General features: G+C 39.0%; 1 protein-coding gene across 2 annotated transcripts; it reads left to right on the top strand.

The window, feature by feature from the left end:
* The first annotated feature begins 228 nt into the window (after positions 1 to 228).
* On the top strand, positions 229 to 25,640 carry LOC110842307 (T-box transcription factor TBX18). Of its 2 annotated transcripts, XM_035859867.1 has the most exons (12): positions 229 to 1,470; positions 5,131 to 5,518; positions 15,701 to 15,796; positions 15,938 to 15,996; positions 16,520 to 16,599; positions 16,677 to 16,715; positions 17,076 to 17,099; positions 17,174 to 17,344; positions 21,998 to 22,031; positions 22,110 to 22,152; positions 24,310 to 24,424; positions 24,597 to 25,640. In XM_035859867.1, the coding sequence occupies exons 1-12, from the start codon at positions 1,302 to 1,304 to the stop codon at positions 25,446 to 25,448; spliced, it is 2,070 nt and encodes a 689-aa protein (XP_035715760.1). In that variant the 5' UTR covers positions 229 to 1,301; the 3' UTR covers positions 25,449 to 25,640. The 2 variants fall into 2 exon arrangements, with proteins under 2 accessions (XP_035715760.1, XP_035715763.1); XM_035859870.1 differs by lacking the exon at positions 17,076 to 17,099 and having other exon boundaries at positions 230 to 1,470.
* Positions 25,641 to 27,053: the final 1,413 nt, after the last annotated feature.

Raw genomic sequence — 27,053 nt, 5'->3', positions numbered from 1 at the left:
TAGCATGTTATTAGTTTTAGGCAGGAGGAGTGGAGTCTCTCTCGCCCGTGATATTTATTGAGGGTTTGTGTGTAATGAGACTGGTGAGGAAATTTCAGCACATCCCTCCTTCGAGTGAGCGCATTATCATCTTGGCCCCCTGGTCGGACGGAAGGAAGAAGAATCTGCGATGATATGCTCTCTGTTTTTTTTTTCTGTACAACATCTCCCCATTGCTCCAAACTTGTCCTGTGCTCTCCTCCACGAATAAAAAAAGAGAGGAAGGAAAGGCGTCGTTGTGGATGCAGATCTTGAGCTAGGCAGGCTGAGAATAGACGTAGCGTGTGTTCTCCTAGCTTGCTTACATAAAAGCAGTTGTGTGGATTGGGAGAGATTTTGCCCGTGTGTTGTTTTAGAAGCAGGAGAAGACGGAGAACAGATAGCAAAGGGGTTGGTTAAACCGGAGGAGAGAGGAATTCTTCTGAGTTGGCGTGATTGGTGGTCCTGAGGTGTGGTATTCCCCTCGTAATTGCTTCACAGGACACCGCGACAGGTTGTGTGATATAACCGGGGTATGCCAACACCAAGTCATGACACTTGGACCTGATCTCCTCCGCACGAGACACCTTCTTACTCCTTCCTCATCATCCCCACCAATTCCTCCGTCGATGGGGGACAATTTTTCTTGAGCGTCTCGGGCAGGGCAAGAGCCACACATGAAGACCAACGACAAGCCTCTGTTTACTTTTACCTGCTCCTCTTCACAACAACTAGAAGACTCGCTTTAGCAGTTTAGCTAGTCTTCGCTCCTGCTTTAGTCATCATCAGCTCCAATCTCATTTGGTGGAGTAGTGAGCCGGTATCGGTAGGCAGTTCAGTCACTCAACGCTTACACCACACAACTCACCTGGCTTGTTGTAAACGCTGCATTCTCGGGGTCACAAATTTACACACAGTCTCCACACCACCATTTCTCCTGTGCGCATCGGACCATGAGAGCCAGAGCTCTCGTAGGGTCCCAAAATCAACTACTTACGACCAACTCATCAACAGGAACGCTCATGCACATTGAGTGAGAACACTGTATCGTTACAACTGTTAACTATGGCTAACGTGTAGTACTTGCTAAAAGTCATCAGAGGTATTAATTGCCTTGTAGTCGTCAAATTTTAAGAAACTAGGAGGTGTGTTAACTCAATTTTACAGTGCAATAATGAACTAATAGTAACGAAGAAGTGGTGGCACTCATTGCTGGAGAAAGTACTTTGTTGGGGAAATTGACAAAATCTCAGGAAACAAAACTGCTGCAATTCAAGTTCCCCATGTTGGTGACGTACACAATGGACGTGGAAGATATGGGAACTCGAGCTCCACGTGAGATCTCTGACTTTTCAATTGCTTCAATAATAGGCAGATCCGGTCGAGCTGCTGCCGAAGTTCTGAAACTCAAGGCCAAAAATAAACTGCTGAGCAATACGATTCGACCATTAGGTATGTCTTTGACTCGATTGATTGATTAATTGATTATTCATACTTACTTACGAAGTAGTTATTAGTGTTTGTTCTTGTCCGGAAACATTGTATATGATGCATCAGTTAAAAAATTGTATCGTCCGCAATCGATTTCTTGCCCAACTCCTCCTCTTACTGCGTGGACTCAATAACCCTCTATTAATCCTTTTCTAATTGCTGCATACGCATAATCGTGAACATACGACCACATGGACCACATGTTTAAAGTATGCATTTTGAAAATGCTCCCCCTCCTTCGTTTATCCTGGTTCATGCACATGGGTGGCGTATCATAATGTCGTTTGTCATGAGTGGATTAGCAAGAAATCTGTTGCATATGTAGTGGAAAAGGACTGAAGCCAACAATGAAAAATTACAAAATAAATCCAAGTTATCAATTATGCTGACATATTGGAGAGTAATTTCGGTGCATATTAATTGGAAAGTCGAGCATAACATCTTCACACACTATGCACCTAGAGTATACATACATACACATCAAAATATTATACATCCTCCGAATGAAGGTTGTGTTACCAAAGCAAGATGATCATGGGATGATCAGTGTGGGTAAGGTTTTATCCTTTGGTTGTGCATCTGGATATCTTTTGATACGTAATGAAATACGGGGGAGTTTGATACACTCTCCTTCACCAATTATTTATATATCTGATGGGGTTAATTCTGACTTAATTCATGGTTTGGATCCCTTTATAAGGCATTTGTAAGCTAATTGTTATTCAGTCATAATAAAACTCCATATCTGGCTGCCTCCATCAATAAATCATTTTCAAGATATCAATTAGTTGTCCAATATGATGATTCTTTCCATCAATTCAACCGTTTAATTGTGGCATGCCAAACAAACTGGTATTTTAAATTCAATTACACTATTAGATTTCTGATCGGTAACGTTGATAGTTGCCCACATTTAAGATTAGAATAGACCAATTAGACAAATTTTAGATTGTTGATATAAATGTAAAATCAACGTATAAGGCATATTTTTTTATTTGCTGATTAAATATTTCCAATGACATAAATGTTGCAACCGTGTACGTATTTATGTATGTATCACGCCCCAATTGTTGCACGCAATAAATTGTAAAAAACTAGCATTTTTATACTACTTCAGAATTATCCGCATTGCTAAAAAGTTACGAGTGTAATGCATGATCATGAGAAGAAGCTGTGGCCAAAGATCGGATGAAAGGCCACCCTTGATCAAACTCTCAGTCTAATGTTTTTAATTAATTGACGAATTTACTTTTATTTCATGTCTGTCTAATAAATTGTTATTTCCACCAAACCATGTAATTTTCACGAAAGAAAGACTATGTACATAACACTCACACCACTCTCCTCCTCAACGATCCTCAGGAAAAATTTTCTGTGCGAAATCTCCGTGTCGCTGTTCGTGATGAGTACATATTGTAAAACGGAACGTAAATAAGTACAATGATTATACGGCAGAAGAGAGAAGTGACCTTCTGACTGATCGGCTGGAGAAAAAGTTGCGGCATTCCTGACTGATCAAGTAGCACATACATATGCGTTAGGATTGCTTATAATATTATACACTTGTATGGCCTGGGAATAAGTTGGCTCTCGTTCTCTCATCAATAGAAACTGTTGCACTTTGATAAATACATACATGATCATTTCCAAAAGCAGAACCTTATTTATCAACATGCAAATATGCATGATTAAGGACTCTGCAATTGGCAAAAATTGTACATAATATTTAAAGAAAAGTGTGCAATGCTACAATGTAAATCCAACTGACCAACGTATTTTCCAGAAAACTAGATACTAAACTACATACATACTACACATGGCATCGTAGTAATTACACTGGTTTTACATGTTTTTATTATTATTCTCTTGTAGACGACACCGTTAGCTAATTGACACGGATTTCCATTTTATGATGTCTAACAGTACAAAAATATACTACATCATGACGTGTTGGTTGTTTTTGTGGGTTTATGTTTGAAAAATGTTTGATCTACTTTTACCAGCAGATGATCGTTGGTGGCAGGTTTAATTTTTTCATATTTAGATTGTGTTCTTTATTACATGTTTCTATTTCCAGTACGAATAGCACGTAATTTTAATATTCCTGGCACAACAAAAAGTGATGTGTCAAGAAACATGTTGTTTGCCTGCAACAAACAAGGCTTTTATTTCGTTTTACTGACTCGCATTCTTTAAATTGGGCCAGACGTCTCAGAGTTCATAATAATACTCAAAGACTCAGTCAAACTGGATAACATGCAATGATTATTATTCCCCGTCCGAGTGGAAATAATAATGCAGACGCTTGTTTATGTGTAGCTCATTGATATAACTAAGTAGATGGTACATATGTATGTAGAAGGAGTTTTATGATTTGAGGAATAAAATTTTGAGCCGACAATCGGAAAAGTATTGCATTATTCTTTCCTTATACACACTGTTATTGTGTGATTGTCATTATCTCCTGTTTATCCATGTTTCTGACACCATTATGAAACAATAGAACATGCATAAATATATACATAATAAAACAAAGGGTCTTTTTTTAATTGAGGTTTATAAAGAGTTGGAGAATTCTTGGAATTAATAATCGAATTTCTCGAAATGCCCTGTTTACACAGTTTTCACTGCAAATGCAGTAATATTTACCACTTATGTATGTATGAGGGTTATAATGCCACATCAATTCTTCCTCTGCATCTGGCAGACTTTTAATTTTTTATAAGGATGTCACTCCAGGCTAAATAGTAATTATAGACAAAAGTGTCCGATGACCGAGAGAGTGCATCCATTGCTTTTTCCTCGTGGTTGGTTGTGCTGAAGGTGTTGGAATCCCGTTTAATTGGTGATGATAATTACACACTGCGGAACCACCACTGTGCGGGCCTTACTTGTTTAACACCTTTTATAATTGATTTTGAACTGGACAAAGCAAATATTGAGCCGCCTCCTGGGAAGGTTTCTCTTTCTCTTACTTATTATGCGTCCAGGTGAAAAGAAACTATGTATCAGAAACCTCAACCTGCTCAACTTGTCAAAATAAGTACTGAACTGACATGTAAAATTGGGAAGGATAATTACACAGGATTGCGAATTAGATGAAACTTTGAGCTTTATAATTATACTTCAAAAATCATTGTATCGACTACTGTGAATTTTTTGCTGATAATCTACATTTCTAAAATGTAAAAAATTATTCTCCGGTGAGTACACAAGTGTGTTTATAAATTCACACGAAATCGTGTCGAGAAAGAGTAATATATGTATCCCACCGTACTCAATTAATATAATGACTTTGTGTCATTGTGTTTAAAAAATTCGTGTAGTAGCAAAATACTAAATAAATGTTCAAACGCAACCAAATTACTGAATATATTTAATTGACATTATAGCAGTAAGCACTGATACGTTGATTTAATACCTCTTGACAAACAAATTAAATCTAATTATGACTGGCATATGCATATGTAATTTCACGCACAAACTCCTTATGTCTCATTATAACCTTCAAATCACTCTCACGAGATGGATGGTAAGGATGTGAACGAAAAATTGTGAAACTTTTGATAATTGCACCATAATTCAGGAAAGTAAAGCAGGCACATGTTTTTATTTTGCCAGAGAGGTTTGTCGAGTCCACGCCTGGTTCAATGATGGACTCCCCAGAATCTCTTACCACGGACATCAAGGAAGAAATGGGAACGATTTTGGACGGCAGGGAATCGCCCGACGTCCCTTCTTCCACATCCGACTCCCGGGACACCATTGAAGTGGTCAACCACGACGAAGGGGATTTAAAAAGTGAAGGAAGCTGCTCTCCCGGTAAACGATCTCCTAACAACAGCAATCAGAGGTCTGGAAACGACAAATCAACCCCTAAAAATCCGCTTTTGATTGAGCGATGCAATTGCGAGGAGTTGAGACACGTCATCTGTCATCTGGAAACCAAAGAGCTCTGGGACAAGTTTCACGAGCTGGGGACAGAGATGATCATTACGAGAAGTGGAAGGTAAGCCGTATTTTAATTATTACTCCACATATGTACTTATTTATGCATATGCAACAATGTTTTTGGGTAGAAAGAAGGAACCAAGTTTTAAGAATAAGTTTTATAATAGTAATAAACACATAATACTAATAATTGGGCAAAGGGTTTGCATATTTAAATTTCACCTGCCACCGACTCGGCAAAGCGTCTAGTAATCTGCATCAAATTAAATTACAAGATCCAGAAAAAGTCCCTTGTTTGTCGGGTACACATCTATGTCAAAAGTAGTAGAAAAAAATTGGCCAATTTATAAATTAGGCAAATGATGAGGGACCTTTTTGAAGTTACTTAAATTAAAACGAACACCAACCGATCTATTTGTTTAGAGCTATTGTTCGTGCAGGAGAAGGCAATGTGTATTCTCACGGTAAAGAGTGTCCAGCTGAAAACAGGACCCGTCGAGAAGTCTGATGATGCGGCCGAGATAATTTCAGGGTCCAGTAATCCGATCAAGAGATTTTCAAATATTTGAAGATTCTAGCTGGTGGTCACAAAAAACTAAATGTCGATGACATAAGGCCTCGCACATAAATCTGAGATTGGCGTGTATCCCATGTTTTTTGCAGTTGCAATTATCAAGCAATAAAAGGAATAAGACAAAGAGAAGCTGGTTATTAAGTCGCACACCTGTACAAGGATGCATAATTATTACCCTCAAATTGTGGGATTGAGTGTGTAAAATCTTATTAAACTAAACGGCTTATGTGCAGGCGACGGTTTATCCTCATAACTTTTCAACCATCAAACGTGGCAGCGGGTCCGATCATATTTTTTTTTACTCAAGTACGTATAACAATTATCTTAAAAGTTTTAAGATAATTCGTATAAGTCTATTGAAGTTGGGCAAAAAAGAACATTTTAGAATTTCAAATTTTCTCCCATCCAGCAATTCACTTTAAGAGTGCACTTGATTTAATTAGCTTGATTGTTAATTAAACTAAAGCCCTTTTTATTCCTCAGAATTAGGGTGGCTACGAATACACTTAAATATAGAGCATAATGAATTAGGGCGAATTACATCCAATATCATGGGTCATAAACAGAAAAGTAATGGCAACTTGGTAATCGATTGACTTGTATATTGTGAAATGACTCTTGTGTCTGTTGAAGAGAGTTTTTCATCAATCACTTTTCGCCTTCCATCGCCGTTTCCAATTGACATGTCACAAATACTTACTACGTATTCACAGGATACGTTAAAAACCGACAATTTTCTGATAAATGCATGTCCAAATTCTGGAAAATAAATAAATACGAGCAAGTTTCCTTTTGTGTCTCTAGTGTCAGCGTATGTAAAACATTGATGGTATTATAATTCAGTGTAGATGAGGTTTTAAAAGGAGCTCCTCCCACCACCACGATGATTAGACGACGCATGAAGCATGCAGAGAGGCAGAAAAGCGTGACTTTATTTATTATACGAATGTCCTGAGAAGGGTTGGGCACTTTGCCTGTTATTATGAATGCACATACGCACACACCGAAGAATGAATGGTCTCTCTCTCAAACACATCCGGAGTTGGTCATTCTCTTTCGACTGGTGGTAATGTAACACGTCGCTCGTTGTATTCATTAATGATTAGTTGGTTGGTAGCCCTGTGTCGTGCAAGCAGTCAGCCACCTTTCTCTCTCGTCTACATGAAAATGAAGTGAACTTTCCAAGTAGTGAAGGAAGTGAGATTGAATGTTCTTGGCATATTCTCTATACTTTATACAGGGTTAAGTACACTAACTGTGTACTACGAGTACGTATATAAATGTACAAATATTGTGTTGGTACATATTATAGGCAGCAAATAAAGGCAGCGGTTTGAGCTGCTCTAATGTCTATTGTCATTAAATCCTTTATTTGGCTTCTCACATAATGAAAGAGAGTCGGGCAAGTATATAGATTTGCGTCTAAAACACAAAATCCCATATCATTATTATGAACAATAAGTACGTACATTTGTTGATACACCTTGTCTACCTTGCCCATTGTCAGGTTATTATATTATTTTGTGGCATGTTGTGCATGCACAGCCAAGTGCGACGGACAGCAAACCACAAACATGCTAATGTCCGACAACTAAACAAAGATATCCACACGTTTACGTCCTTTCGTCCATCCCATTTCTCGATCCAACCCATCCTCTCGTTATCTAGGCATCTCGAGTCCAAACATGCAAGTAATTTGCACCATTTCATAAAATGTACCATTCCTTGTCACATCAGTTGGTCATTATGATGTTTCATTTCGCTGAGCACCAAGCTCGTCCTTTTCCGTTACATTCTCACTTTGTCAAATATTAATACGCCCAAGTAAAGCGTGCCCTCTCCACAATGGTTGCATTTTATACGTGTGTATGTACCTACGTATTATATATGTACGTATGTGAGTATATAGGAGTCTCATGTTACCTTTGATATCATTTGCATGTCATTTGCGTCAGTTAATTCCTACTATTGCATGACAAAATGTGACATTTATAATTCAGATAAGGAGAACCAGCAAAGTCTGCAACCGCCTAATGGATGATCATGACGAAGATAATGAGACTTTGGTTAAGACGAGTTCTAAAGAGGGCTCATGAGTTTAGAAGAAATAAGTTCAACTTCATCTCTAATCTGGTTTTAACTGTCAAATAATGTTGATGAAAATGGATTATAATTAACAGAACCAAATTGGTTCACGGATGGCCTTATTAGAGCTGAAATATTTTCGTGTAAAACATCCGCATAAGTATAAAATGCTGACTCAAAGGTTATATGCAGGGAAGCGCTGGTTGTGATAATAATAACATAATGACACCTTCAAACTTCTTAACCACATTGTTCTAAAGCATGAGTGAAATCGTTTAACAGAACCAATTTAGCAGATCAGAAAGATTTCCCCACTCTGAATGGCTTTCTCGTAATTGAGTTAATTCAGCCGACGCACTTCTACTGAGGCTCTCTCGCTCTCGCCCTTCGTTCATATGAAGGTGTATGACTTTTTGTTAGATTTACTGGGTTTGTGGGGGTGCGACCAAGTCAGACGACCATGTAAAATTGTTTCACAAAATTCAGTAGCATGTTACAGATATGTATTTATACGTATAAAGGCGCATATATATATTCCAGCAGGAAAAGAGATCTAGTTGCACATCGCATTAACGTCTGCCTCTCTGCCAATAAGATTTACATGAGGAAGCTCTTTCTCAAATCATTTCCTTCCCTCGTGCAAGCGTTGCGTGTGTGTCGGGATGAGATGCAACGTCGTTAGATTAGCGAAGGGTTAATACAGTTGTAAATAAAGGGGCCAAGTTCCCAGAAAAGTGAGATAAGTTTCCACAAAACGCTAAAAAAGTTACAGTGCACAAGCACATAAGCAAGTGAGCGAGAGGGAGGGAGGGAGAGACAGCGGCCGGAAAATGAGATGCACCCTCGGAGCAACCAGAACAATTTTATGATGATGATATGCTTGTACCAAATTTGTATCATTGAGCCAACTCCCCCTTGGTTGCCATCCATTCCGATTGAACCGTATCATTTCACATCTAAATCTAAGATTAATCAAGCCATCAGCTCGGTCCGTGGGGACATCAGAGAGTTCCCATAAATTAAATAAGCAATAAGTGCAACACTGAGGGTGTAAAATTGTAACCTTTTTGGAAACAAATTGAGTCATATCACTGGGGACTTGCAGTAATGAAAGAATGGACGAATGACGGACAGATCACACGCTATTCATGCCACAAAGTCAAAGTGCACAACCAGCCTCCTCATCATATAGACAGACACATATCTGTCGGGTCGGTTGATTTGTCTCTGCTAATTTAGAGTGAAAAGAGAGCTGATGTGTGTACAACAAGTGTTGTCTGTCCGTACACATCAAATTGTTACCACAAGGATCGTATTTCTTTGTGAAAACAACTTTTTCCACACTTATTTGATCATTATGTGCTTTCCCAAAGTGAATAAACCGAATCCCGGATGAATGTTGGGAATTTATTTATTACGCTCAACTTTTCCCACCATAATCTTGCTGCCCAGATATAGCCATACATATGTATGCATTACTTTTGCTTTGGGAGTTGGTTTAATGGTGATCGTGCTACTTGTCCGTCAAAATTACCATTTCCTGTCACTCATTTAGGAGGAACGTTGTGGCCCATAATCACTTACACGGCTTTATATCCCTATGTACATACATACGTACATGTACACGAGCATAATGTATGAGATCCATTCTCCAACTTCCAACAGACGAATGTATGGAAGTAATAATTGTGGTTGACATTGCACACATGAGAGTAAAATAAAGTAATTTTCAAGTGACATCTATCAAATCAACATCATCCGTCCCGAGTTAATTCGGTACTTTATCCCATTTCGGGACATTCAAGTGGGTTATACGCTTTCCTCTAATTTTATTAACTTCCTCGCAGTTGTGGGGCTTGCATGACAAGGTAAACGTATAAACTTTAATTCGATTCGAAACTTGAATATTCCATCCCGTCCGACAAGCATATAAAATTAGAATAACATTTCGGCGTGTAAAAAATTAAAATTTTCAAACGCAGCGAAAAAATGTGCATGGGAGAAGAGCATGGAAGACTTGTCGGTGGAGGAAATGCTTTCTCCAGCAGTTATCCTGATAAAATAAATGTTTAAGCGACCCTGATGCTCCGTCGCTTTGTGCATGCTAATTTGACAGGCATTTTTCCACCACCACGTGCATATAGCGCCGCATTTCTACAATTCCTCATCCCTGTGCCGAGGAATCACTCTTGCACTTGCGGGATTGAACCGTCTTCTTCTTCTTCTGGTTGTTGTATGAACGTCTGAATCGAGCCAGCCCCACATAATATACGACACTTCAAGATAAGGCCATGAGTTATGATTTGGTTGAAGTGAGTAAATGAATACTGGGAGCTTTGAAAGGGTTGAATTTATGAGGTACGACAGCATTGACTTGTGTATTCACGTATTAAGAGCCACTTGTCTCCTCAGCTTTCACGTTCACGAACCCTTTGTGCCAAGTGTCTTCTGCCAGCTACCGAGTGTGTCGTGGTATGCAGATGAGTGTGAGCGAGGATGAATAGACAGGGGAACAAGCAAGTGAGGTGGTGGTGGTGCCACATGAGGTGCTGTTGTTGGTGGAGATCAAGTGCATAACAATATGATAATGTCCGAGCTGCGTGGGGCAATTTTCTGTCAACTTTTCATTAATCCTCCTCCCACCAGCCACCGTCCGTTGGATAAATGTGATAAATCCAAGTATTGAATGCATGTCTTCTATTAGGAGGAGGAAGCCTTATTCGAGTGCAGTAAGTGGTGGGACATGATGGGATGAAACGGGGTGTGTTCCATTAGAGATGAAACCGCATGAGGTAAATGTCACTTCAACAGTGATTTCGTTACAAGTGTATCTTTGCGAAAGATCACCAGGTTCGAGTTTTAGAAGCCCTGGTGAATGGTGCTGGAATGAGTTATGGAGTCAATTACAATGACCATTGCTTATTGCCATCGCTGCTGTTTATGCGATGTGGGTACTGAATATTAAATAAAACATTAAAAATCCCATCGCATCTCTCTCTCTGTAGTAGCGAGTCCCTACCTCTTATTCAAATTTCTAACCCGTAGACAACGCCAGAAAAGTGATAATTTATGGATAAGACGAACGTTATCAAAATCACTTTCACAATGGTTGCATGTGTAAAACCTCAGCTTGGTCTAAAGATCACATTAGTATTAGTAATATTTACTAGTAATATATAGTAGTATATATGTATATGCATCATAAAAGTGGGATGCGCGTATATTTCTCTTGATGAGACGACTCGCAGGAAGGGAATTGGCAAGAGAACAAATCAATTCCCACGTATGTACATACATACGTACATCATAGGTAGCTCACGAGTGGAATTGAATTGTGGGGCGGTCATATCACTCAGTCAGTTTTTAGGAGGAAGGAAATAATAAGTGGAGAAATTTTATATTGCTTCTTGGGAAATAAATAGAACAGAGTGTGATTCAAGTTGAGAAATAATAAAACTTTTCACGACTTTGACGCTGATGTGGTGTCAGTAGTGGGTGATGATTCCGGTTCAACTTCCATCCTCGCGTATGTTCGTAGTCTGAAAGGCACGGCCGTGGTCATAAAACTTCATCCATCAGCTTCACATCAAGAAATTGGGCTCATTTCGAAGGTTAGCAAGTTCTCACTCTTTGGTCCAATGAAATATTGATGTACATTTCACTGTCTCGTAGACTGACTTTCTCCTCTTTCACGCCTCGGTAGTAACGACGAAGGATTTCACCATCGCCCAATTCCCTCAGAGTACCAGTTGAGAGATGGATATTTTTCCTCCTCCAAACTTATTGCACCTTCACTCACCAGCACCAAAAACTTTTCAACTTGACTTGGACTTTCTCCTTCCACCTCGTCCTCCTCTCTCTCTCCTCGCGAAAAGATGAGGCTGGAGGAAGAAAGTATAAAGCATCTTATCCATCTCTGCTCTCCACACCAACCCAAATGGTCTACCACGACTACAATCCCTCGAGCTTTATCCCTATTTGGCCCTCTATACGTTTTCCTCATAATCTTCCTCCGCTTCCTCTTTCAAGACAACCATGCAAATCATTTGTACTTGTCTGAATTTGTGGAAAAACTATTTTTTCTCCCTGAATGACTACGTTCGAACCAAAGATTCGTACATTTAGGTTGCAAGACTTTTCCACATTTTTTTGTTATTTTGTAACAAGGTCAGAAAATAATAACAATGCTGGAATGTGCATATGCAGTAAGTAATAAGCCTACATGTTATGTACGTAAGAATGAGCAGGGAAGGGAGGAGGTGGAATGTGGTGGGTGTATTTATGTCTGCATGGCTCCAAGTATGGAAATTGTGGAGAGGGGGACGAGGAGGAAAGTGAGTTGGTGGTGAAACGCGGAGCCGAGAAAGGAGAAGAAGGATGATGATCAATACTGGGCAGGGAAACAAGACCGCTCGCCCTCTCCCAAAAAACCGAGCATATTTCTGAACTGAACCCATCTCCTCCCCATTGGTCCTGCTAAATCAACACATTACATCCCACCGGAAGTGCTCCTAGATCCCACCAACCGCTGATGCCTCACTCTTCCCTTCCTCCCATCATCCCATCCCGCAATTATCCCACATTTTCCCTTGACGGTCTCGCATTTTACTCTATTTTACATTCTCATTTTTATGACATTCCTCAGTTTTATGCAGTATCGCATGGTTTACTGCCGACATGCCACCACGTTATCAACGAGATGGCAACTCGTGGATATGGAAGTATGCATGATGAGATTCACGCATGTGGAGCCGACGTATTAAAAATTATAGTGGAAAGTTGAGAGAGCGAGAGAAAAAAGCCTGATATGGAATGTGAAGCTGGTTGTTGAGTTTAGTAGTTGATGATTATACGGGAACGATGACGGGCGCAGGCGAGGCGAAGGATGGCGTGGTGGTACTGCACATTATTCGTGGAGATGGTGGTGGGTGGTGTGAGGAAATGCTAAATCTGTGGTCGTTAGTGTTGTCATTGTGCTTGAGCGGAGAGAGGAGTCGTGAGGACGGAATAATGAGGAGAAAGGACGAGAAACGGAACATCGTCGATGCGGCCATTAACAGTTCTAATTTCAAGTTTGGCAGATAATTTTCGTATCCATCAGCAAGAGTAACTTTTCGTAAGCCTCGATTTTATCTGCTAACTTGGTTATAAGACTGTTTTATGCGGCTCTTTGCCAAAACAACGCTGTCGCAGTCGTGGTGGAGCAGCTATCTCTGCCACGGCTCTCTCGTGATAATGTAACTCTGCTCTCTCCACAACTATTGTCTTTATTGCCACGCTGTTCACTACTTTGAGCGATATATTTTATGTAAACGATCTGATGTGACTGCGGCAGCAATTTCGGTCGTTCCGCTGTTCGTAAGCCCTTAAATTGGAAGAAGACTGTTTCTCATACTTGCTCCTGTCTGCTGGGGCATAAAGGAGATATTTTTAGTGATAGTCCCTCATGCCAGACCACACGTTCTTCCCTCTTTCAGCAGTGGAGAAATATCATTCCAGCTTTAAGAACACGAGCGACACTGTTCTCACAACACTCCCAATATGGACACAGAATGGATCCGCATAGTACGTACGACATACTGCACTTGAGACTTGAATGTACATAAGTACATCTTATACGTACGAGCAGTAGTAGCAGTCTCACTTTATCTGCAGCTGTAGTAATACCAAATGACTGCCAAATCTCTCTTTAGGCTTCATTGAGTTATGCACTACACAAATGGGCCTCTCGTATACTTTGCCTCATAATTTAAGCAAATTATGGCTTCATGGAAATGAAGATGAAAGCCACTTTTACATACTTGGACTGAATTCAAATGAGATCGTTTCCAGAATCTCGTAAAATTCAACCCATCACCGCACCACCACTGCCACCACCAACCACCACTCAATTCATCCAGTTCTCTCAATATTATTTGCCCAGCTCCTATTACTTACTACCAATAATAATAATAGTAATAGTAATAATAATACTGCTGGACTGCTGCGGTATCCTGTTGGCGTTCCCAGGACGAAACTGATGATCTTATGCAGCCGTATTTTTGTAAACCCTCTGAAAAGTTCCATCCATGCAATTTCATACATGAGATGTAAATGAAGGTCCCTGAAGGAATTTGCATCAAATTATCTCCATCAGAGCCCCTGTGGTAAGGAGCAGCCGGGCTTGAGACGTGGTGAGCTGGGAAAGTTTTTATTGTTGGGTCGAGAGATGAGAGGAGGGACGCAAGACGGTCGCGTGGAATGGAAATAAGAGAGATCAAAATAGAGTTTAAAAGTGGCACTTCAACTCGCATCTCAACTTTTCGCACAGCTGAAAAGTGCTTTTCAGTCCTTTAGCAAGCCAAACGCTTCACTCATTCCAGCCTGTCGAGACTCTCATCTCCATTTTCTCATCTTTCTCCAGGAGGATTTCCTCTGGGATGAACTTGGCTCCGACGACGACGACGACCAGATATCACTATCTCCTCCAGTCGAAAAACCTCGCCAAGAAAATATATACCAGGGCGACTACACTTTTTGGTCTGGCTCTTGTTGTTCCTCCGATGAAGTAACATGGCTGAGAGAAAGGAAGAAAGAGATGAGACGAGTGGTTGGTAGTCGTGGTGGCAGGATATAGCGAGCGAGTGAGTGAGTAGTAAGTGAGTAGTAAATGGATTCTCTCCACTCACTCCTATGATGTGAGAGAGTGGGTTCTAACTGTAACTCAACGGATATTGGCAAACTTTTATCTTGATGACTTCAACGGGAATGAAATCCACTTGGAAAGTTGGAGAAACCAAGTGCGCTATAAAAAGACTTTCTCACACCACCCCTTCAAACTTATCTTCTCCAAATTGACTAAGTTGGAAATGAGGCTGCCTTTAATACTTGTTAGCGTTTAGTGGATAATTTATGACTATCATTTTAGATACCATATTTCCAAATTCCAAATAGCGAGCTCGTAGTAACGTAGGCACAAAAAATCTCACGTTGCAAAGAGAACAACCGAATCAAATTAATTTTCATTTTTGAATGGAAGGATTACGATTGTCATTTTGTCATCTCGGTTGGTGACTGTTTATTATTGAGTCGAGGAATAATATTTTGGTGCGAGAGTTGACAGTCTTGACAGAAGTGACGTTGGAGCATGAAAAGGATAAATAATGATCATTGATTGTTTCTGTTTACAAAAAAATATACTATGAACTGTCAACCATACTTTCAAGAACTGGAACTACTTATTAAAATATAAGAATATGTATATGCTGGAATAATCAACCGCAACGACTTAATCATAATGCATCATATATGTTACCCATATAAAAAGTATTCATATAAATCAACCCAAATTCTGCATACATAAATAATCGGAATTACACTAAATGCTAGTTTTAATTAATCGAGAATATTCTAGTACTATGTATGATGCTGGCAGTCACATTTATTATTCAGATGATGAAGATGAGTTATTATTTAGACTACGACATGTGCATATGCATAAATAGTAAATATCCAGTCCATATGTATAATGATCTGACAACAATTAACCTGAGGTGTCTTTAATACTGATGATGATCTGTTTTGCCATTGGCCCTGTCGTAGAAGGATGTTTCCGGTAATCAGAACGAGTTTTTCCAACCTGTCCCCTGACCAGAGATATGCCGTGTTGATGGACATTGTACCTGTGGATAACAAGCGGTGAGTACACAGCCTCAACTTATTTTAATAAATGCCTAACTGACTAATGCTTGTAAACACGACCTTCATTTTTTGCCGATAACTTCAAAATTGTCAGTACGAATACTTTTGCATATTAATTGGTTGTTGTTGCTGTTACAGCTATCGTTATGCCTATCACCGTTCGTCGTGGCTCGTGGCTGGAAAAGCAGATCCTCCTGGTAAGTTATCAATCTTTTTTTTCGAATTACACTTTGATACATGCTCTGATTCAAGCGCAAGGTATATCTGACGACATTATTACGATTATCAGCCGAATTCCCCATATCTTATTTAGTCGTGCAACTATGTATTTATGTGTCACATATTCGTGTGATATGTATTTGAAAGAGTTGCATTTATGTATTAGGACCTAATTTATCACTTATTTGTGCATGAAATATAACCTCACACAACTTTCATCGTGACAGAAACGCTAATTCTACATAGAAGTATATGTAGTATTTTTCATGCAAGGACCGTGTAGGTAGGGACTTATGTAGCCATCCAATTAACACGTATTATTTATCTCACTTTCTTGGTCCGCCTCTACAGTTCATTAGAATGAAACTATAGTACAACAATAGGTTTAATGCTACAGCGTACGGCTATCAATCACTCAATCATACTTGATTGATCCCCGGTTCGAATGTTTCAGTTTCCATTGTTAAATTAGAGATTAAGACATGAAAATGTTTTATCCAGCTCCTGCGAGGCTTCACATTCATCCAGATTCTCCATTTAACGGTGAGCAGCTCAAGAAGCAGGTCGTTTCTTTTGAAAAGGTAAAAAAATATTGACGACCAGTACGTTTTTTTTGAGATGCATATGTACTGACGAATGCTAATAATTCTTCTTATAGGTCAAGTTGACAAACAATGAAATGGATAAACACGGACATGTGAGTATTATCTCTTTTAAATATTAATTACTCTCTCTTCCAAGGTCAATGTTCCAAGCCATCTTACATATATTTTTAACCAATTAGAATCCACTTTTTTTTAAATAGTCTGGTGCAAAATTTGTTTCTGAGCACTTTAGAAAAATCAAATTTTACGGCTATAATAATCCTTCCGCAGAATTGTTTTTTTTTCTTTTACAAAAATGAAGCTTAACTCTTATCATGCATCGGCGTCTGTACAGCAGGCTTGGTTGTCCGCTCGAATAGGTTATAGGGAAATGTGTAGGTAGGAGCGGACAGGTAAGCCTGCTGTACAGTACGTTTGTACTGTATACTAATAATATCCCATTGTTTTTTTAGAAATCTGCTTTCGAGAGCAAATTGGTGCTGAACTTTGGAATTTTATTTTTTTATTTAAACCTTAAAGAACTCTTATCTCAATGGTGCTGTTTTTACAGTTGGTACTAAACTCCATGCATCGTTACCAACCAAGAGTGCATCTGGTCAAGTGGAGAGAAGGGATGATGTCCAGCGGAGCATTTGTGAGTGACCTGGAGTCTGAATCTTTCCGAACGTTTTTGTTTCCAGAAACAGTTTTCACTGCAGTTACGGCATATCAAAATCAATTGGTAAGCCTAAATAATTACATAACCTGTAGTTTTTTGTGTATGGCTTGCTATTGGTGCTTTGCCTTTTAGTTTCACAACCGCTTATGCATTTTAGGTGTGTACATACATATGTACTATACCTCTATACCTATGCATTTATGTACATAGTCATGAGTTTTGCAGCTGAAATGATAACTCGTTTATAAGTAATAATGATGGACAGCTAGCACTTAGAGGAGAGCAGAAAGAGTGATGTTGGTTGATGATGGAGATGCTGAATGCCAAACGATTATCATTGTTCTCGTGTCTGAATCCAAAAGAGAAATAAGATCTCTTCACTCACTCCCTCCTACAGTTTGGAGCGAATCGCTAAACACAATGATGAAGGTGTCAGACCACCACATCGTCTAATCGGCCACAAAATAACTTTCTTCGTCTCTCATGTCACACTTCAAAAAAGACATTCCTTGATTGCTACTTAACAAAAAAAGAATCTCGCGTACGTAAATGGAACCAGCATCATTTACATGTTCAGTAGCCAAGATCCTATTGTTCAAGAGTTGATGTGAATTGTGAATGTCGTTTTGTGCGTCTGTGTGTGGGGTCCATATCAGAGTGATGCAAGTGGAAAACTCAATTTGGAAATCAATGATTCTATTCGAGTACGAATATTGACAGCTTTAAACATCTGATAACATTTCATTCTCCTCATCAGATAGGCAAATATGAAAAGCAACCATTTAAATTTAAGGCGTAGAAGATGACAGATATGTACCCTTTTAGTCCTTATATAAGTAATAATAATAAACCTGTTACAAGGGAATATACCGAGGTGTCAAACGAGTTAAGGGTTCACACTATGCCAAAATGGCCACAGCACATGAGTTATTAAGTAAACGGAAGGACGTTCCGTGTAAATTCACATCTCGTCTAGTTTTCACAAATATCGTCACAAGTTGACGAAATGTGATTCAACACAGATGACGGAACTTGTTCAGTTACTTAATAAGCGAAGTATTAGGCACACTTTGGTATAGGTGCCAAGCTTTCACTCGCTTTGACACCTTGGTATTTTCCCTTGTTAGTGCTGCAGCAGCAGCCAGAATATCAATATTCTTAATTTGTTATTTCAAATGATTAGATCACTGCACACTATTTGGTGAAAATCTTCGCTCAGAGCTTCAATCAAATGTCATCAAGACGGTATACAGTTATGTAATACATTAAGAACCTTGCCTTAACGAAAACAACTGTACTCCGCATTGGGTATCAACAGATAGACACACCTAAGGACGACAAATAGTTGAGAATAATAATATGCAACTGCAAAACTATGTATGTAACTACGATTATGTTATGTCAATCATATAATCGAATACATGTTATGAAACACTATTAGTCGACATTAAGATCAAAATGATTATGCAATAGTTTTAGTAGGCATCGTTCTGATCATTTGCAGCAATGCTAATCAGTTTAACAATTTGAGACTGCAAATTAGAATACTATTTTTTATACAGACTGATTGATTTGCTTACCGACATTATGTATATTGTTCAAGTAAGCATCGAGTTAAAGTCATTATCAATTTCCTTCGATAAAAGTAGTTCTATTTAACTGGTCGGTTGAAACTATTATTTAAGTTGCTCATGCTTTCATTGACACTGTGGGTGCTGAATTGGTTTTAGAGGTGGGCCTATTTATTAACTAAAGTGTAACCTCTCACAATTTTTCTTACATCATTCAATACTTGCCCAATTCCACATGCAATCCGTAACAAGAGTTGCTTGCCACGATAATAGTAATAATGAAGAAATAAATACATTGTCAGAATTTTGCAGTCTTCAAACCCAAGCTTGAAATGAGTCCGGTTGTGCAAATAATGGGTCGTAACTGTATCATTAATAAAATCCATAATTCATGGAAGAATGGAGGACAAAGTAAAGCAGTCTTTTATTTGAAATTTTGGTTTGGCCTTCTTGTGCACTCTTTCACGAGGAGACGGGTGTAATGGTAGCTATTAGCCGAGACGATAATTGCGTGCCAAGTTCTCAAAATGAAAGTGGTGATTCGACAATCCTATCAAGCAAAGAAGGGACCTCTGCAAATAGAAACCTCCACTCGATACAATTTATCAATGTATCAATGTCCGTAATAGTTTCTGGAATAGAGGCGCCTGAAATAAATAAGTAGAGCTTTTGGTGTGAATAGGCTTGTCATGCGAGCACCTTACACTATTTTACTCGTCAATTTCGGGAAAACTACTACACGTACGGACATGGCAGGCACTGCCACACCATCGCATAAAATAATAACCCCCTCTGCGATGCAATGGAACACAATATAATAAGGGCTACACAATAATGGACACATGTAATGTGGGAGTATGTGCAGCACTGGGAGTTTTTTTCTTCACATGTAAAGTGTGAGCCCCTGCCAGTTTGCCACGCGATCTTTCATGTGAAGAGCATCGTTTTGATAAAAGCAGAAGGTTCTGGCTAATAAGCACAAGTACATGCACATTATTAGTGCACATGTAAAGTAAAAATATTATATGGACCCATCTACCAATTACTGTTTGAGTTGTTGTGCTAATAAACATAGAAGAGCCACTTGACTCAGTGGTCGCATTTTCGATATCAAGGATGATGAATTTCCATTATCATTCGTTATTTATTATTCCCACTCTTCTCATCCTGTCGTCCTCTTCATGGCCTGCCAGCCAACTCTCTTTATCGGCCATCGTCGTCATCGTGCTATTCAACAATTTACCCAACAAAGCTCATCATTATTACCGTTTATTATCGACATTACAAATCTACCACATATGCTTCAAGAGAGAGAGACAAGGTTCGAACCGAATCAGGCCTTTACATGTCCACACGCCATTCGTTTCACTTTTTCTGATTCCTCCGAGTGGGATAGAGTTGAGGCTATTAGCTAATGACCGTTCCGTCTGGTCCGCTTCCAATAAACGCATCCAGGAACATCACACGGGCAAGTAAGCGGGCAGGATGGGCCAGTGTAGAACATGGCATAGATTATTATTCCAGTGGGTAATTAGCATGCATCTAATTCATCCATCCATCCGCTCTCTGACCATGTAATAAAATTGGTGCCATTAAATCCTTCAATTATTAGATAGTCGTTTGTGCTTCACACTAATATCACGCAGTTTAAATGAACATTTGTTCCAGCCAGTCGGACTACCTGTCGTTGTCGTTCAATTTGCTCTTGTTGTTCAATAAACACGAGTAATTGCGTTTTATTCATCGGCTGTTGTGGCAAAACTGCCATTCGCGTAATTATCTCGGTGTCACAATTCATGCGTGCAGTGATGAGAAAACCTCTTGAATAATCGCAGAAGCAGATACTTATAAAATACCTTATTGCGTAAGAATGAGTTGCTTGAAAAAAACTTCAAACAGCCGCAGCAAAAAGAAAGTATATATTCACTTTCATTCTACAATACACTGGTTTTAAATCTGGAAGCGATAAACTATAACTTGAAGGATATGTATTGACGCATCATATTTTGAATCCTAATCATTATGAGACTCTCATTTAGCATTATTGCCTCTGACAATGGCAGAAGGGGCCGAAAAGTGTATGACATGAAATACAGCCTCACATTTACACTTTGAGAAAGGAAGCAGTAATAATTAACGGCGCACACATCTCGCTCTCCTATAAACATGCAGCAATAATAAGTCTCCTCTCACCCCAATCTAATTAGGCAGCTACTGACACAGGCCCAACTCGCGACGGGGAGAGGAAGACGAGGAAATGAAAGCAAAGTGTGATGGCATGCAAAATGTGGTGTTGGAAGGTGATCTCGACACTTCATCATGCAGACGAGAAGAATCGAGAAGTCTACCAGGGTGGCCCAATTATCCTCTAAAAACCGCATTGCACCATACTTGCGAACACGACTAAAATGCTACGGACCATTTGATACCCGCATAACTCAAAACCATACCCAAAACTACTACTTCTTTCTCGGGAGCTTCCTCCTTGTTCTTCCTGATCCCATTCCATCTCACGCCCAACAAGACTCGAACGAAAGCCCTCTTTGCATAAGCGGAACGACACCACATGATGCACCGAGTCCTCCGTATGTGCCACCATGGCACGCCGACTACCAAAGATTAATGAGCTTACAAGAAGTTGACGCGAAAACTTGGGTCGTAATAGGCCAAGAGAGAAGGGATGACTGATAGACGCTACCACGACTCTCGAACCATGTACTTTTTTCTCTCTTTCACTCACACCTGCCAAAAAAAGAAAATGTGATGCAGCGTGTTGAGTTGCTTATTTTGCCGCACATGATACATCCAATCCATACAAAACTCAATAATGCGCAATCCTCTTATATAATGAACCGCCTGCTCTGATTTATCTGAGGACAGGGTGCCAACAATTATTATATGACTTATCGTATATGTTTGCCATCAACTACTATACACTTCTACACATTCAGAGGCTTCTTGTTACATGAATCTCGCTAATAAAGCTATTTTTATCTTGACAAGCTTGAATGGCTGCTGATGTCGCGTGCATCTGTAAAAAGCTGCTTTTGTATCACCAGTTTTTGCTCATTTCCTAAATTTACGGGTGGACAACTGTGGTAATGAAATTTCTACATTTACCAATGTTTTTTCTTTACTTTTACAGATCACCAAATTGAAGATCGATAGTAACCCGTTCGGTATTTAACAGAGTCCTTAAAAAATATAGAATATATTTCTGAAATTTTTACATTAATCTTATGTATATTTTTTTACAGCTAAGGGCTTCAGGGATTCATCCAGGTTGACTGAATTCGAAAGGCAAGTTTTTTTCGAGTTTAATTTAACTTTATTACTTTAGCATAACTTGATTTTTTGCACTTAATGAATTTTTTATTTTAAGGATTTTCTTCTAAAATGGATAAAAACTATTTATCGTTATGTTCTTAAAGTCTGTCATTTAGATCAATCATTTCTTTGTGAAGTTGACAAAATAAGTATATATCACGCTAACTACATATATGACCACCATCACCTTGCCACTTTTTCTCTACTATGCTTTATAATTTGTTTCGCAGTTTCAAAGTTTTCTTTTCCACCCTAACTTTTTTCTATTACACTCTCATCACGAGTTAACCAATTTTACAATTACGCGTGAAACTTTCTTATAATTTAGTTTTTTGCACTGTAATGACACCTGAATTGGCTAGGTTAATGTCACAGAGTATTATACCGTTTCCACTACTTTATACTTATACCACCTGTACTCTAACCGCAAATTATATGGGACGAAAAGCGAAAGCCTAGGCATATGGCAACATTTTATTTACTTTTCCTTCTTCGACACGGCGGAGAGATAAATACCGAAAATTAAAATGGATTGGAGTAAAAAAAGAGAGCATTTCTTAATGGAAATAATAGGGCCACCAAAGGACTTGGCATTTGTTTTCCCCCAGTGAATGTAATGTGGTCGAATTGGATACGGTTGCGGTCGTTGGAAAGTTAGCTGGTGGTGGTGGAAAAGGCGAAGATGGGCAAGCAGTATTATTAGTGGTGGTAGCAGCAGCAAAGGAAATTGAGTAAAGATGAGATGAAAGTAAAATATATAGAGCTGCTGTGCGTCTGTATGATGAGAATGCGGGCGGTCGTCTCTGTTCTCCATCTAAATGTACAACTTATGTGGTTTGTAGTGGCACTTAAGTGTCGGCCAGGAGGATTAGATTAGTTGAAATGCTTGAGTTTTTTATACCCCTTGCTGCATACATTTCTCGAACGCATTGTAAATTTTTCACTCTCGGGTCAGCCCCCACGTCTTGTCGAGTTAAATTTTACATACATTGATTCCAGAAATATATAAACCTCTACGAGGACGACGACGACGACGACGACGAGTGAGTGAAGAAGACTCAACAACAACGTTGAAAATTGAGTGGAATTTTTTCAAAAGTTTTTAGGATTGAAATTTTGTAAATTGTAGCCATCACTGCCCTTTAATACAGACCGACAGAGGAGTCGGCCCATTTCAAAGCTAATTAAATACATCTTAAGTCTTAAACAACAAAGCTCGCCCACCCTTTCAACCTCAATATAATCATCTATACAGATACAACAGAATTAACATTGGAGAACACTACATAATCTTTGATTTCCATGTTCATGTAAATTCTACTGCATCCTTTTGTCCATGTTCATTGTTACATATTATGTACCTACATTGTTACATGGATTGTTACATACATGCTGGTGTTTCGTGGTGTGTGATGTGATCATGCTATTGAAACCTGGCTGCTTTTCGATTATTGCATGTCGTTTTGTGTGGCCAGGTATTAAGCAAGGTTAATTTTTCTTCTCTTCTAAACTCAGCCAGACGGAGGTGGTAGGGTTTACCTGACACCTCGAGTTCTTTAATGAGATTCTATCACTATGAATGCCCAGGTTACCTGTACGTACATATGAACACATACATGAACACGTTTTTAACCAAAACTTGTTTTCTCTATCACTCTGCCTCAACTTTATTTTGCATGAACAAGATGGAGCAGTTTGTTTTCTATACTGCAGTAAAGTTGCATAAAATAATTTTGTGTTATAACATCATGTCATTTAATTTCTGCTTTGAAACTTAACACGAGCAATGTGCAAAGAAAAAATAAATAAATCATCCAGGGTCACATTTATATGGAGCCCAGGGCAAAGTGTACTAAATCATGGTTGGCAAGTATTTATTAAATGTTGAAACAGTAAATTAAAACTTGCGCAGATTGGCACCATTCACCATCATTATTATTTTATTACTACCACCTCGACACACACACCTTTATAAATATATTGCATGCTCCTCGTGCAAATTCATTTAGACGTACGTACATATGTGGTACATGCAGAATATGCATTGCATTTAGTGGGAAGGATGAAGGTTGAGCATAAGACATAACCTATGGCGTAGACCTCCTCAAATAAATAATTGTGTTGTTCCAGAGAGACGATGGAGTCAATGTTGGTGGAAAATCAGTACATGCGACCACCGATGCGTCCCTTTGAGTTGGAAATGGCATCAAGTTCACTAACTCTAGAGGAGAAAGCAATTCTGCAGGTGAGCACAGAAGCTACAAACTTATGGGTGTACCTATGTAGATGATTGAGATGGATTGAGATTCAAATTTGGAAAGTTGATTAAGATTAAAATTTGTTCCAAGACTCTAAGAAATCATGTTCATATCAAAACTGAAAAAATTGTCAAAGTGTTTTTCTTGTATTTTCTTTAGGCTCGAATGCACTTACTTGGTTTCCGAAACCCATTCCCATCTCCACCCGGAATGAGCCACGGGATGAGTCAACACCTGCAAAATCAAATGAACCACTTGAACGGAATGTCATCTAGTGGCTTTCCACCCTTTGGCCCTACAAGTCCATCGTCAGCCCAATCCGCACGTATTTCCGACATGGCGGCAGCAGCCAATGCCTTGAACATAAATGGTAGTTTATCTCAATTGTACGCCATGGCTGCAGCTAATTCCAGCCAGAATGTGTCGCATCATCTGAGTAGTCGTGGAGGAGCTGGTGGTGGTGGCAGTGGAAACAGTAATGGTGGAGGAGCCTCCAGTCCCAATAATTGCCCTCAACCGGTCCCACTTCCCATCCAGCTCTGGACCCAATGGGCAAGTTTGCATGGTTTAGGTCCAACGATCTTGGCTCATCAGGCACAATTGGCAGCAGCTATGGCCGCAGCTTCGTCGTCAAATACTGTCCCGACCTCAATGCCCTCATCAGCAAACCACCATCATCATCATCCGTTCGCCAATACCAGCCCAATGTCCAACGGTGGTTCTAATGGAAGCAGAGCTGGTAGCCCACCTGGGAATAATGTCGCTGGGAGTAATAATGACTCGTCCTGCACACTTCGCCTTCCACGGCCCTTTTATCCAGGAAGTCCTTCATCAATTGGGCCAGCCACGAGTCCATTAGGAACGGGAATCCATCGTTATTCACCGTACTCGATTCCCATGAATAATCTAGGACGGGTTAATCACGGTGGTGCAGGCGGAGGGGGAGGAAGCAACAAAAGTCCGTCATCGTTAGGATCTCCAGATTCCGGTCGGGATGAGACAATCTCATAATTTGAGACCGAAACTGAGGTAATTGCGGTCTTTTTCTCATTTCCACGTAAGGACCAGTCCCATTTCCATATCAGGACACCGTAGTAGTGACAACATATAAAAAAGGCGTAACCTTAGCGTAACCTGCTCCTGATCCAACATTCCACATTTTATGCTTTAAAATGTTTGCATCAATAATAATTATTATTATTACCACCAACAAATCGTAGATCATGATCACCAATAGTGTACATAAAATTCTATAATTCATTTCAAACAAATTACCCTAATTATAAAAGTATTAAGTGTGTATGAAGGTTACCTGATGACAGTTGCGATGTGAAATCTCTAATAATAAGTACGCATAATGTCATCATGTTCAAGATATTAAAAAACAGCTTTAACTGTGGTACATAATTTAGTATTCCATTTTTAGTAGTAGTAATTTAAAGAATGTGCTAGTGACGAGTTTCATATGATTATTTGTATTTACTTATTATGATGAGTATGTACAGAAGCGTTTAATTCCTTATGCATTCAAGTTCCTTTTAACATTGCTAGACCATAAATGATGATTTACGTATGTAATTTACAAAGTGCAAAAATAATACAGATACTGATAAGATTTAATGAATAAAAAAGTGTGACTGAAAAAAATTGTCGTGATATTTATTTCAAAAATATGTATGCAACACTCAAAGGTTTTCCTTCAGAACAAAGAATTTATAAGATTTTCTGGTTGCATGGGGGTCGTTAATTCTTCTCTCACTGTTTGTTCTAATAGAGGCCAATGATGAGTTATGAGGGAAAGGCGTATCTAAACTTCACAAATATTTTGAAAGCAACCAGCAGGTTTGATGGTGGGGGATTAATTAAGGAAAAGAATTTCATGATGACAAGAAGCGATTACAAGTTCGGCTAGTTTTAAAAAGTTCTTCCTGAATTTTGATGAGAATTTTGATGATACATTGATTTTTGTATACATACACTCGATCAAGCATCTTTTATACTATTGACTGTTATCAAATGTTGTTTGAGAGTAAACTCATCTGGTATTTTATCAATCCAATTTTATTACCTTTTCCTTACAACACTTTGCACAGATTTCAACACAAATCACTCACTTTAATTTGCAGAATTGTCTTTACTTGGGTAGGCATTGGTTCACTATACAACTTTGTATTGTATTACCCATATGGATGGAAGCCCTTTTACATGGCTTGCGTTTAAAGCTATCTACGCAGACATCTCGTATGTGGGGTAGATGCACTTACATATTGTACCAGAAGAACAAGCAGCCTCACGCGATCTTGAAAATCAAATCATGAACTATACAATTTAAATACAAGGCAAAGGAATTTCTCGGCTAGTAAATAATCCTTGCTCTCCCCATTTTCATTTCTTCTTTAATTTTGAGGCTTTGATGATGACTGATGAAAGCAGTAATTAGGACCTGCCCCTTCTTACAGTGCCCATCGTGTCGAGTACTGTTGGTGGTACAATTATTATTGCAGGTTTGCGTCGGTTTTTATATATACTCGTAAATGTATTTATAATACGTATTTATGTGCATGTACACATATTTCCACTCTTTCAACGATTTTCTGGACTGAGTTGGTGAACTGA

The sequence above is a fragment of the Folsomia candida genome, unplaced genomic scaffold (genome assembly GCF_002217175.1).
Source record: "Folsomia candida strain VU population unplaced genomic scaffold, ASM221717v1 Fcan01_Sc001, whole genome shotgun sequence".
In the NCBI taxonomy this organism is placed as follows: domain Eukaryota; kingdom Metazoa; phylum Arthropoda; class Collembola; order Entomobryomorpha; family Isotomidae; genus Folsomia; species Folsomia candida.
The sequence above is the reverse complement of the archived record's forward strand: the minus strand, read 5'-3'. Positions and strand labels throughout refer to the sequence as shown.